This window comes from Euleptes europaea, chromosome 7 (assembly GCF_029931775.1).
Source record: "Euleptes europaea isolate rEulEur1 chromosome 7, rEulEur1.hap1, whole genome shotgun sequence".
Taxonomy (NCBI): domain Eukaryota; kingdom Metazoa; phylum Chordata; class Lepidosauria; order Squamata; family Sphaerodactylidae; genus Euleptes; species Euleptes europaea.
In genome coordinates, this window is record NC_079318.1 from 77,344,464 (window position 1) to 77,356,784 (window position 12,321).

The following is a 12,321-nucleotide window of genomic DNA, read 5'->3' on the forward strand; positions in this document are numbered from 1 at the left end:
AAGTGAATAAATTCCTGGTATACGTGTTATGTTGGGTTTGCATAGTAGAAGGGCAGGTCCTGTCACCATGCAGATAGTGTAACATGTGCTGGGGTGAGGGAGTGAAATCTCAGTTTGCATGGAGAGAATTTTGCCCTCTTACCACCTCACATATGATCCATGTGAAGTCATCTAGATAGACATAGATCCACTGTAAGTAAGGATTGCATGCGGTAAACAGATTCACAGAATAAACTGGTTCAGGGAGTTACTATCTCTGCCCTCAGATATGCAGAAAATGTACCTTCCCTGACCCCCAGCCATAAGACTGTTACTCAAGCATCACGTTTTTCTAACTTCAGTGCTGTAGCTGAAAAACGGTGTAAATGTTTCTGATTTCTAGGCACTTTACTGAAAATATGGCAACCATTACTCCAAGAAAAAGAAAATATTGTTCTTCTACTTCTGACAGGTGAGGCTTGTGTTACACATTTCGAGAGTTTTAGGATGACTTCTTACCCCTAAGTCTACTATTTGTCACAGCTGTCGAGCATGAATAAAACTGTTGATATACATGGACATATTCCTGTTCATTTTGCAATATCACAAAACAGAATGAATACTTTTAAAAGCAGCTGGCTTGTTTTGTGGCAGTTATATCACTCATAATGTGTAATTGATAGGTTGTTTCCCATACATCTTTAGTTCTTCCCTCTACAAGTTCAGAAATAGACAAATACAGAGTCATTGTTGACATGTTTCTTGTTTAGAGGGACACTGTTAGGGTGAGTGAGAATGGTGTAATGAAGTATGATGTTTGTTCAAATCCAGTCTAAAAGGGGAGCAGCAGTATACTTCACTGTATTTTTGTATTCACAAAGAAAGTTCATTGTCCCATGATTCATAAAGTGACATAAATATTCTTATTGAGCTAAAACATTGCCAAGATAGCTGAATTCGTATTGAAATGTGTAGGATTAAATATTACCATAATTTTACTATTTGCAGCTTGCAGTTAGTATATGGGAATCCAGTAAAAAAACTGATGCTGGAGTTCACTGAAGATCGGTCTATGGTAAAAATGCCCGCAGGTCAGAGTGTAGCATCTCCAACAAAGCAAACTCCTGGCTTTCAAGATAATGATAAAGAAAACCAGCGCTTACTCCAGAGGGCAACGAAATCACAGAAGTTGGACTCTTCTCCACTACAGACAGCCAGTGTGCCAGGCGGAACACGAAGGGATTTCCAGCAGAGAATGTCCCCTGTGTCAGCGACCACAAACAGTTCCATTGTGTCCTCCAACTCCTTTTATAGCAAAGGGAAGCCATATCTCAATGTCCTGGATAGAAAGCTGGCCAGCAAAAGCCTTCCTCTTGGTCCAAGAAAAGATGAAGGCAACCTACCTATTGCCAACATGACAGAGACAGCCTGGGTGAAAGTAATGCCAGCCATGAATACCAGTTCAAAAATATCCAGGCGCTCAGCAGCTTTGAGGCAAGCCAAGACTTTGTCAAGAAATGCCAAAAAGACTAAAACAGACATGACCCCTGCAAAGCCTATTAAGCAGAAAGAGAATGTTAATTCTGTTGTTGAAAAGAAAATGGAAACTCCTTTCAGAATCTTAAGCATGAAATTCAAACCTCTACTGAAACTCCAGACAGGTGCAGCATTCTTCACCACTGGGAAGAAGAGGCCTTTTGGCTCTAAGAAGGAGCTTTCATCTCCATCACTGCACTCTGTTAGCAAGTCCGTGATGAGGGAGAAGCAAAATGGAGTCCGAGCCCATACAGAGCTCCGTTTGTCCACTGAAGGCAAAGCAGTTGAGGTTGGCAAGAAAAGAAACCAAACATATGAGACCCAAAATCAGAAGAAACAAGACCATGTGGAGAATAGTGGGACACTTTCCACTAACACAAGCCAAGATATGAAGACTGTATATGAAGTGAACCTTTTGCAGAAAACTGAGGTCCTCCAACCTTCTCACTCTGATGACTCAAACACCCTAGATCAAAAGACAATTGATACAGAGGTATGTAGAATTTATGAAAGCAGGAAAGTTGTTCAGTGTGCACACTAATGTTCACACCTTTTTTGCTTCTGTAGTGATGGACATTGCTGTTTTGTTCTCTGGAAGGGTATGGAATGTTACAAAGTGCTGTATGTGAACAAGTTGTAACTTGCAACATCAGTATTCTAGCAGTCTCTGTTCCCAAATAACACAGGTACAGCAACTTTGAAGATGCTGAAAATTACTTTGTAGTCCTGCCTGATCCTAACAGTATTGTAATAGGCAGTACCAGATGCTTGGATTTTTTGTTTGTTTTATTTTGTCTTAATTTTTCTTGACAAGTTGGGCCAGAGTGAGCCTTAGGCCTAAAAAACCCTTAAACACTTCCTTGGTTATTGCCAAACCCCGAAATTAACACAAGTACAGTTCTATTCTCTGAAATAGCCCTTTTTCTCTCCACTATCACATCTTTTGAGAAAATCGTTCAGTGATGTTGTACGATACAGTGATGGTGATGCAGTCTTGCAGCATTTGAAAGTGTAATTGTGCTTTGGAATATTGCTTATTGCATTTTGCCTTGCTCAAACAGACACAGTAACAAGGCAAGACTGGTTACTGCAATTTGCAGATTTTATTTAGGGTTCATATAAGTTACCTAGATAGTCTTTCAGCACTGGCCTGAACTATACTGGCTTACCTTCAGCAAGCTTGCTGAGTCATGCCTTAAGAGTCCATATTGAAAATTATGTCACATGAAAAGTTATGTGTTTAGAAAATGTTTTTCTGTCACAGGTCTTTGCAGACATATCAGAAGGACCAACCAAAAATAGGGATGAGCATGAGAATGCCTCCTCCAGTAAGATCCCTGTTAAGACTACTAATTGTAAGTAGCATTGCTATCCTCTATGCATTTTACTGTGTTGTCATAAAAATTTGGTATTATCCCATTCTTCAACATTTTCAAACTAATACTGGTAATGTAATGCATTTGGTGCCTGGCTCAAATACTCAAGTGAAGTACATGGGGGAAATCTCAAGGGTTTGTTTGTTTTTTCTCCTCAGCATCCTCTGTGGCAGATGACAACCAAAAAAGGTAATTTTATCCTGGTTTTCTTAAGTAATGAAATGTGTATAGATACTTTTTATGAACTGGTTTTTGTTCTTGGTTTAAGTCCAAATGTGGCATAAAATATGGGAAAACTTACTATGATACTGGAGCTGTAGTAAAATCCCACTTCACCATTGTCTTTGTATTGGTCCTGGAAGAAACATCAAATGGAGGCTTAGTGAAATCCAATACAAATAGCAATTAAATGGTAATTTAACAAAATTCTTCTTTGGGAGAGGGTCTTAGCAAATTCTGTGTATGGAAGAGGGTTGACCCCTTCCCAGCCCTGGGGCTTGTTAACTGTTTCCAAGGTAATGCCTCAGCCCCAGGCTAATATAGGATGCAGGATCCTTGAATAATGCCTATGAAAAAGGGGCTGTGCTGGTCAAGTATGAGGTGCTTGCATGGCACAAGGGCACTCTTAGCATCAGTGTAGTCTGTCACATACTTCTACTGTTACTTGACATGATGGAATACACGTAAATCTCTAGCTTCTTCTACAATACTTTGGGGACACAATGTAACTACAAATCAACTATTTAAATATTCCATCTGGACATGGATCTTAATTTTAAAAAAAACACTTAATCTCAGACTCTGTACCTTTTGTTGTCACCATTCGTCTTTTCAGTATCTAAGCTGTGGACTGATTCTTGGAATCCCCGGTACAGATAGAACAAATTGTTGTTCTGGCTGGATGTGTGGTAAAGCATCATCCATTTATTTATTTAGCTCACACTGGACAAGATGTGCAGGAGAATGTACCAGCAGGTATGATCTTGCCAGCATAAAATTTTAGGATTGTGTAGGTCAAAACGAATGTTTTGGAACATGCTCCAAATGCTGTGAGGAAAAAGAGCCACTCTTGAATCTCACTTCTGTAAATAGGCGAATCCAAGTCACACTGGTTGTGATTTTTCTGGTGGGGTGCAGGGACTGATTGCTTTGTTCCGGGGATCAACTCACCAGTGTGGTCTGACCTTTGTGCAGAATAAAAGTAAAGGTGCCTGCACTGGGTCATTACTGACCCATGGGGTGATGTCCCATCACAACATTTTCTAGGCATGGGTAGCTAAAAAAGGAAATATGGATTGTCCTGGAGTCTCCACAGAATTATGTTGGTGACACACCTAAATAAATAATTCCAGGCCGCAGGTTCTCCCAGATGAGCAGCCTGCACTTGTGGAGCGCAGTCCTGTTGTACAGAAGGTTCCTGCCAAACTGAAAACCAGCAAGAAGGCTAAGGAATTGCATAAAGACTTAAAAGATCAGATGGTCATTGTGAGTATATTTCTGTGTGTGGTAAATTGTAGTATTGTATACTTTAAAGGTTTCCACATAACCGTTAGAATGAAGTAACCCATCCTGTAGCTGCCAGAAAGACCTTTCTGTGCATCTGTATTTTACAACTCAGATGTCAATTTATTCATGCCTCTCTAAAATAGTCATACCGTCTCTGCCCTGACAGGATGCTGGTCAGAAACATTTTGGCGCCACTGTTTGCAAAGCATGTGGCATGGTCTACTCGGCTGCCAACCCAGAGGATGAAGCACAGCATGTCCAGTACCATCAGAGGTTTCTTGAGGGAATAAAATATGTGGTAAGACAAAAGCTGGATGGGCCACAGTCCCCTTTATGAGTGAATAGTCTTGTTCTGGACAACAGAGATCCCAGGAATGCACCTCACTAAATGGAATATCAATTTGCAGTTGCTAGGAAACTGAGCAGAACTGTCTGACTGGCAGCTGAAAATTCCTAATAATCACTTGTTCCAGCAATCTCTTCTGGGGTTGTTTTTTGTGTTGGTGTATAAGTTCACTTTGGCATTTTGCAGATTGCCACTAGAGCTTAATAGTGAGGAACAAGCAGTGGGTGTGGTGTTTTCTTAATAATTGAAGTCTTAATATGTTGAGATTTTTTTGTTTTGAGCTCCAGGTTAATAAAGATCTACATTTTTCTCCCCCTAATTTTCTCTCCTCTTGGCAGGGCTGGAAGAACGAACGTGTAGTTGCAGAATTCTGGGATGGGAAAATTATCTTGGTCCGGCAGGATGATCCCAAATATGCTATCAAGAAGGTACACTTTAGAGTTTTCTTCTAGCATTGTTTCTCCTACTGTGAAGTAGTATAAAGCTGCTGCCTATCAATTTCTGGGATAATCCAAAGTTCTTGTATTTTTGAGTGATTCCCCCCCCCATGTCACATGACACAAGTAATAATTGTATAAAATCTAGCAAAAATCCTTCTCGAATTATATAACCCGGTAGCTTGGGGTTTTTTTAATAAGGAATATTGTTCATCTCCCCAACTCAGTTATTTTCTTTAGTAGCTTTCTCTTTTTTATTTGACTATATAGAAATTAAATCGATTTGACTTTTCAAAGTATTTTATTTAATGCAAAATAGGATTGTGATAAAGAACAATTTTTTAGCCACACAAGTACCAAGTAGATTGCACCAAGCAGTTTGCACCAAATTTTGACTGCTATTTAGGATTAGTTGAGAGTCTCCTCCTGTTAGTTCCATACCAAACTGCTACAAGGTACAATGGATGGCTTTATCAAGAAGTGTTCCTATTGTAACTACCTTGACATTGATTCAACTCAATAACTTACTTCAACATGTCTCGTTTTTCATGTATAGGTGGAAGATGTACGGGAGCTAGTCGATAATGAACTTGGGTTCAAACAAGTGGCTCTGGCCTGTCCAACCCAGACTCAAACGTACCTGTTTGTATCAGTTAACAAAATAGTTGGCTGTTTAATTGCTGAACCAGTCAGGCAAGTGAGTAACATGCAACGTGAAGAGTGTTCAAAGCTCATTCCGGGCATATCCTTGATGGAAAAAACTCATTCTTGGAGGTGCTTCTGGCTCCGCTAACACTTGAGCTACTTATCCGTTGCTTTTATTTAGGCATTGGGACAGCAGGGAATGTCTATTTGCCAAAGTATGAGTAAAATGGTTTGGCAAATTCTCAAAAATGAATAGTTGCTAGCAATGTAATTGTTCCTCTCTAATCTTTGGCAAATCCTCTTTGCTTTCTGTAAGCTTGTAAGGGGCTTCGTTGAGAGCATTGGCTGAGGATCTCCTTTGTGCCTGTTAATTCTAGGCCCTTGCTTAAGGAGTTATGGTCAGCTGTAATTTATTAAATGAGTGGGCTGCCTGTTGTGCTGTGCTCCTTCTGCAGCTGTGCTCCTTCTGCAGCTGTGCTCCTTCTGCAGCTGTGCTCCTTCTGCAGCGACAAGAGGGAAATGCAATGATTGCAAGAGGTGGATTGCCCACTCCTATTAGAGTTTAATCCTTAACTCTTCCTAAGTAAAGAAAATGTATAGGGGGAAAGGAATGTTTCAAGTAAAATGAAAATGCACACGCTGCTGACCATTCTTCACAATGAGTCTGTCTTCAGAATCCTTCAACTAGCTATTCATTTTATTTTAAGAAACTTCTTGTTGAGATGCAGTTTTTATTGAGAAACTTCTTGTTGAGATGCAGGCCTTATTCCTTTGAGTGTTTTTGTTTTGGTTCTAGCTGTTGACACAAGTAGCTGAATTAGTCTGCTGCAACAAAAGCAAACAGTCTCATGGCTTCCTATGAATTAATGGATTCTTTATTAATATTATTAATTTGCTGTCAAGTCACAGCTGACTTATGGTGACCCCATAGAGTTTTCAAGGCAAGAGACATTCAGAAGTCATGACCCTGGTATTGCTTGGTAGTCTCCCATCCAAATACTAGCCAGGGTCAGGGCTGAGAGTGTGTGACTGGCCCAAGGTCACTTAGCAAGCTTTGATGGTGCAGGTGAGGATTTGAACCTGGGTTTCCCAGGTCCTAGTCTGACACTTAACCACTGTACCACACTGGCTCTTATTCCTCTGGGGTTTTATTGGTTGTAGCTGTTGCCACTAGTAGTTATATTAGTCACTTGCAACAGAAACAGTAGTCTCATGGCTTCCTAAGGGCGAAAGGTTTTATTACAGCATGATGTATCTGGGATTTGAGTGGCTTGTAGACACAATTCAGTACAGTAAAAGCTTTGCTGTATTTGTGGAGAATGGGGTTGCCGATTGATTGAATGTTCCAAATATTCAGGTTTATTGTTCTGCCCCAGCCCCTACTCATTGGAATCCACAGCAACCAGGCCTCATACCCTTGAAAACACCATGGCAACAGCCCCCATGCCTGATGCGACCACCCCCAAGCCACAGAGCCATCCTATGTAGCAGGAAACAAGCAGGTCAGCTGCCTGGAGAGCCCTTCAGGGGAGGCAGGCTGAGGGGGATGGAGGCACAGAGGATGATGTCCATAGGCAGTGCAAACTGTCAGAAGCCCAACAACAGCCAGAGGTATCAAGCTGGCCATCTGGAGAAGCCAGAGTGGGGTGGTGGGCAGGGGTGTGGTGGCTGGAGGGAGGGGGGAGTTTGCCCTTTGAGTGGTGCACTCCAGATAATCAAGTGCTGGATAACAAAGCCTGACATAAATAAAGCATCCAAGAACAATCACAGGATCTGCAGCTCTTGATAGACAGTGGCACACCCAAAGTGACATGTGCTTAAGCAACCACAGACATCATCATCTGTCCCTTTTGGTTCAGGCTTGTGGATGTTTCCCCATTCCACCACTTTATAAGCTATTGCGTTTTTCCTAGGCTTTTCGGGTGCTTTCTGAGCCAGCGGAATCTCCCACTAAGAACAGCCTGGAGCATCATCGTGCCTGGTGCTGCTCAACGAAGCCGGAAAAAGTGGTCTGTGGGGTCAGTAGAATCTGGGTGTTTAGCCTGATGCGGAGAAAGGGCATTGCCAGACGTTTGGTCGATGTGGTCAGGTAAGAAACTATAGTGGGTCTCTTCCAATACAAAAAATGAACTGAAGTCCAGAATTCAACACAAGACTGGAATATTTGCTGGGATGCAGCCCAAATTTAGCTTGGGTTAAGGGAGAAATAACAAGGAAGCACACAGGTCATTTACACCTTAAGCTGGTTCACCTTCTACATAGAGCAACATACAGAGAGCTTTGAGCTTGTTTGTCAACTCTCCCCCACCCCCAGCAGGATCTGGGGAGCATATAAATGTTGGATTTGAGCCAGAGAAGAATGTTGAGTAAGTTTGAGTGAAATGGTCCCATGGCTTGCAAGTTTTCACGAACCTTGTTTTAAACAACATATTTTCTATGTGGTGGTTCTAGGACTAGATATTTGTATTGCATTGGTAATCAGTTTTTATTTTCTGTTCTAGGCGTACATTCGTATTTGGCTCTTGCATAAGCACTGATGAAATCGCCTTCTCAGATCCCACCCCAGATGGCAAGCTGTTTGCAGCCAAATACTGCCAAACTCCCAACTTTCTTGTTTATAATTTTCTTAATTAGGGCATGCACAATTTCAGTATGTTTCAATGAAGTTACTGAAAGGTTATCTTTTTTTATGGGGAAGGATGCCTGTTCTTCAGGAAGTTGACAATGAGGTGGAGTGGTGTTCGATGTTAACTGAGAAATGTATCAAGTTGCTGTTGCTTCTGTAAAGTTTATTGCCAAAATTAAAACTTCTAAAATTGATTTGGAAGAGAATAGTGACTAATACTTTATCTAATCTCTCTGGTTGATATTGTTAGCTACCTAGATCTGCAGCCTCTTGGTTCCCATCATGTTCTTGGCAAACCTGGTGGGTTGCTCTTAGCTGGGCTTCTAGGTGTGAGATATGAGAATCTTCTGTGCTAGCAAAACCAGCTCTGGGCTGAGGAACTCAGTAAAATCTGCTTCCTAGAAAATAAATGGGTATAATGCGTGAGGAGTTGTATGCTGCTATGGACTAATGAGCTATATTGTAGTACCTGGTGGTGAATGTGCAGCACTGGGACGGTAACCTTGAAGTATTTCGGATGAGGGTAGAGACTGCATGGGCTGTGTCTACAAAGCGCTAAATTTATTGCACTAAATTTTGTGAGCTGATCACATCTGTTCAAATAAATGTTTGTGAATTAGCCTGTGCTGTATTTCTTTATGGTAGTGGTATGTGCTCTCTGCAACAACTAAGAACCAACAGTTACCAAGCGGATCCATCCTACAATGTACAGAAGAGGGCAACCAACATGATTAAGGGGTCAGAGTACCTTTCCTAAGAGGAAAGTCTGAAGTTTGAGAATTTAGAAAAGAGACGACTAAGGGGGGCATGATAGAGGTTTATGAAATTATGCACAGGGTAGAGAGAGTAGACAGAACTTTTCTCCCTCTCCCAAGATACTCAAAGCTGATGGGTAGTAGATTCAGGACAGACAAAAGGAAATCTTTACACACTCAGTGATTAAAATGTGGAATTCACTGCCAGAGGATGTGGTGATGGCCACAGATACAGACAGCTTTAAAAGGGCATTAGATTCATGAAGGATAGGTCTATGAGTGGCTACTAGCCAATGGTGACTACAGGGAACCTCCACATTCAGAGGCAGTAAACCACTGAACCCCCGTGCCAGGAGGCAGCACCAGGGCAACACTTGGCCTCTATGCCCTGCTGTTAGCCCACCAGAGGAACTAGTTGGCCACTGTGTGGGACAGGATGCTGTGCTAGATGGACCATTGGTCTGATCCACCAGGGCTCCTGTGCTCTTAAGTAGTCTTAGAGCATCAACATTTTTGCTTGTAATGAAGCTCTCAGAATTTGACTCCCTTTCTTTGGGTTTTGTATATAATATCTCCTCCCCCAGCACACATGCCCCAGAACTGTTAATGCTAGGCAGTGCTCCAAATATCGAGCCTGCCCTCAGATGGGGCACAGAAGAAGAGTTGGTTTTTATATGCTGACTTTCTCTACCACTTAAGGAAGAGTTAAACCGGTTTACAATCACCTTCCCCTCTCCGCAACAGACACCCTGTGAGGGAGGTGAGGCTGAGAGCTCTTAAGAGAGCTGTGACTAGCTGAAGGTCACCTAGCTGGCTTCATGTGGAGGAGTGGGGAATCAAACCCAGTTCTCCAGATCAGAGTTCGCCGCTCCAATCAACCACTACACCATGCTGGCTCTCTTGTGCACTTCTGCCTCCTTCCTGATACCCAGCAGGGCTGCCTAATATTTTATGAGTGCCACAGCAGAGCTAAAGCAGCACACTTGGCAAGAGATGGCACTTAGGAAGTAAGTAAAGGTTTAATAAAGCCTCAAAGGTGGTATCTGAAAACCAAATTTCAGAGGATACCACTTCTGGTCTGCAATAAAACAGTTAAATTGGAGTCCAGTAGAACCTTAGAGTCAAACAAGATTTTCAGGGTATAAATGTTTGAGAGTCAAAAGCTCCCTTCGTCAGATGCTTTGACTCAAAAGCTATTACCCTGAAAATCTTGTTGGAATCTAAGGTGCTACTGGACTTGTTTAACTTGTTCTGAAAACCAAAGTTTCCTTCATACATCCTTGTAGTGCTTTCAAGATATATTCACAGTAGAGGAAGCTACGTATTACTTGTGCAGCTTTTTCTTTCTCTAGTGCAAGATCATAAGTTCCAGGGATTCTCCTAATAGCAGCACTCTGCATTCAAGCAAGAGGCTCAAGGAAAGATAAGGTTCATGGTATGAGAAGGAGCTGCTGTTAGCTGACTGGATGGGAAGGATTGAACCCAGGCCTCTACCTCTGATGCTGTGTTGGTCTTAACTACAGTAATCTCTCATTAAGAGCAAATAAACTGGATAGCCAGCCAAGATGTTTCCACCTCATACTCAATTGCTTGCGAATGCAGAGGAGCAAAGCAGAACAGTCTTGTAATTAAGTGACAGAAACAAGACATTCACAAAGAATTTCCTTAGTTTTTCAGAATGGTGGTGCTTGAGTATTATGAACAGTTGGAGATGTCAGAGTGGATTATACTGTATCTTGTTCTGTGCTTTCTTTATGCCACTTAAAGGTAAAAGCAGGTTTGTCATGCAAATCTGCCCTTCTCCTTTGTGCTTTCTTTATGCCACTTAAAGGTAAAAGTAGGCTTGTCATGCAAATCTGCCCTTCTCCCTTGAATAAGGTTTATGTTGCAATGAAAAAAAGAAGCTGAGGTTGCCTTTAGTGACTTTGAATCATGGAAATGGCAATCCATTGTCTTGAATAGCCCCAATGAGCTTGACCCATTTAATCGGGCTTTATCTTGATGTCACACCTTACATTAAATGCCAGAGTATATTACAGAATGCAAAATGTGTGTGTGAAGTGCTGTCAAGTCACAGCTGATTTATGGTGGTCCCATAGGGTTTTCAAGGCAAGAGAAGTTTAGGTGGCTTGCCACTGCCTGCCTCCAAGTGGGCTGAGAGAACTGACTGGACCAAGGTCACAAAAAAGAGGAAGCAAGCAAAGGGGGGGTTGCAGAAAAGAGAAGGGTGTAGCAAATAAACAGCAACAGGGAAGACAGGGAAATGTGCAGTGGGCAATGGTATGGCTCATCAATCTAGGGGTGATCTCCTTTTTGGTGAGTTTGAGGCAGCAAGAGAAACAGCCAGGAAGGCAGTCTAATATCCTAATCCAAGAGCCATTCTGTGGTTCTCTCAGACCACTCACATATCTCCGACATAAATATCCTATTTATTTCCTGGCACAAGCAGAAAAGGGTATATATACCATTCCTTTCAAAGTGGTTTTTCTTGGACTAGCCTCAGGTTGGCTACATTCTGGCATAATTTAAGTGGACAATAGGAATTTGTAATTGAATGTTAATGCATGTTTGAGCTGCCATAAGCTGGCTACATCTTGTTCCTTATCCTCTTGAACATCGATCTGAAATTGCTGGAAGAGGCCAGCTGGAGATTTGGGCAGGGTTGTCACAAATATTTGGATGACACTCAGCTCAATCTTGCACTTCCAGCTGATCCCGGTGAGGCTGAATCGATGCCTGGAAGCAGTATTGGAGAGGATGCAGGTTAATAAACTGAAGGTTGGTCCTGCCAAGACAGAAGTGCTACTGGCAAGCAGGTCTGACCCAGGATTTAAGGTGTCACCTGTCCTGGATGGTACTCTTAGACCCAGGCCTGCTGCAAGATAAGCAGGTGGCAGCTATGGCCAGGAGTGCCTTTTACCAGCCCTAGAATCATAGAATTGGAAGGGACCACCAAGGCCATCAAGTCCAACCCCACGCACAATGCAGGAAATTCACAACTACCTCCCACCTCCATACCCCTAGTGACCAGAAGATGGCCAAGATGCCCTCCCTCTCATCATCTGCCTAAGGTCACAGAATCAGCATTGCTGACAGATGGCCATCTAACTTCTTA

General features: G+C 42.2%; 2 protein-coding genes across 2 annotated transcripts in view; one reads left to right on the forward strand and one right to left on the reverse strand.

The window, feature by feature from the left end:
- Nucleotides 1-12,321, reverse strand: part of CCDC25 (coiled-coil domain containing 25) — a 103,937-nt gene that overhangs the window by 35,152 nt on the left and 56,464 nt on the right. The gene's annotated exons all lie outside the window — the stretch shown is intronic.
- On the forward strand, nt 947-8,459 carry ESCO2 (establishment of sister chromatid cohesion N-acetyltransferase 2). Its single transcript, XM_056853413.1, has 9 exons — nt 947-2,008; nt 2,780-2,870; nt 3,050-3,080; nt 4,244-4,376; nt 4,564-4,695; nt 5,082-5,171; nt 5,737-5,877; nt 7,739-7,914; nt 8,327-8,459. Exons 1-9 carry the CDS (start codon nt 947-949, stop codon nt 8,457-8,459), a joined length of 1,989 nt encoding a protein of 662 aa, XP_056709391.1.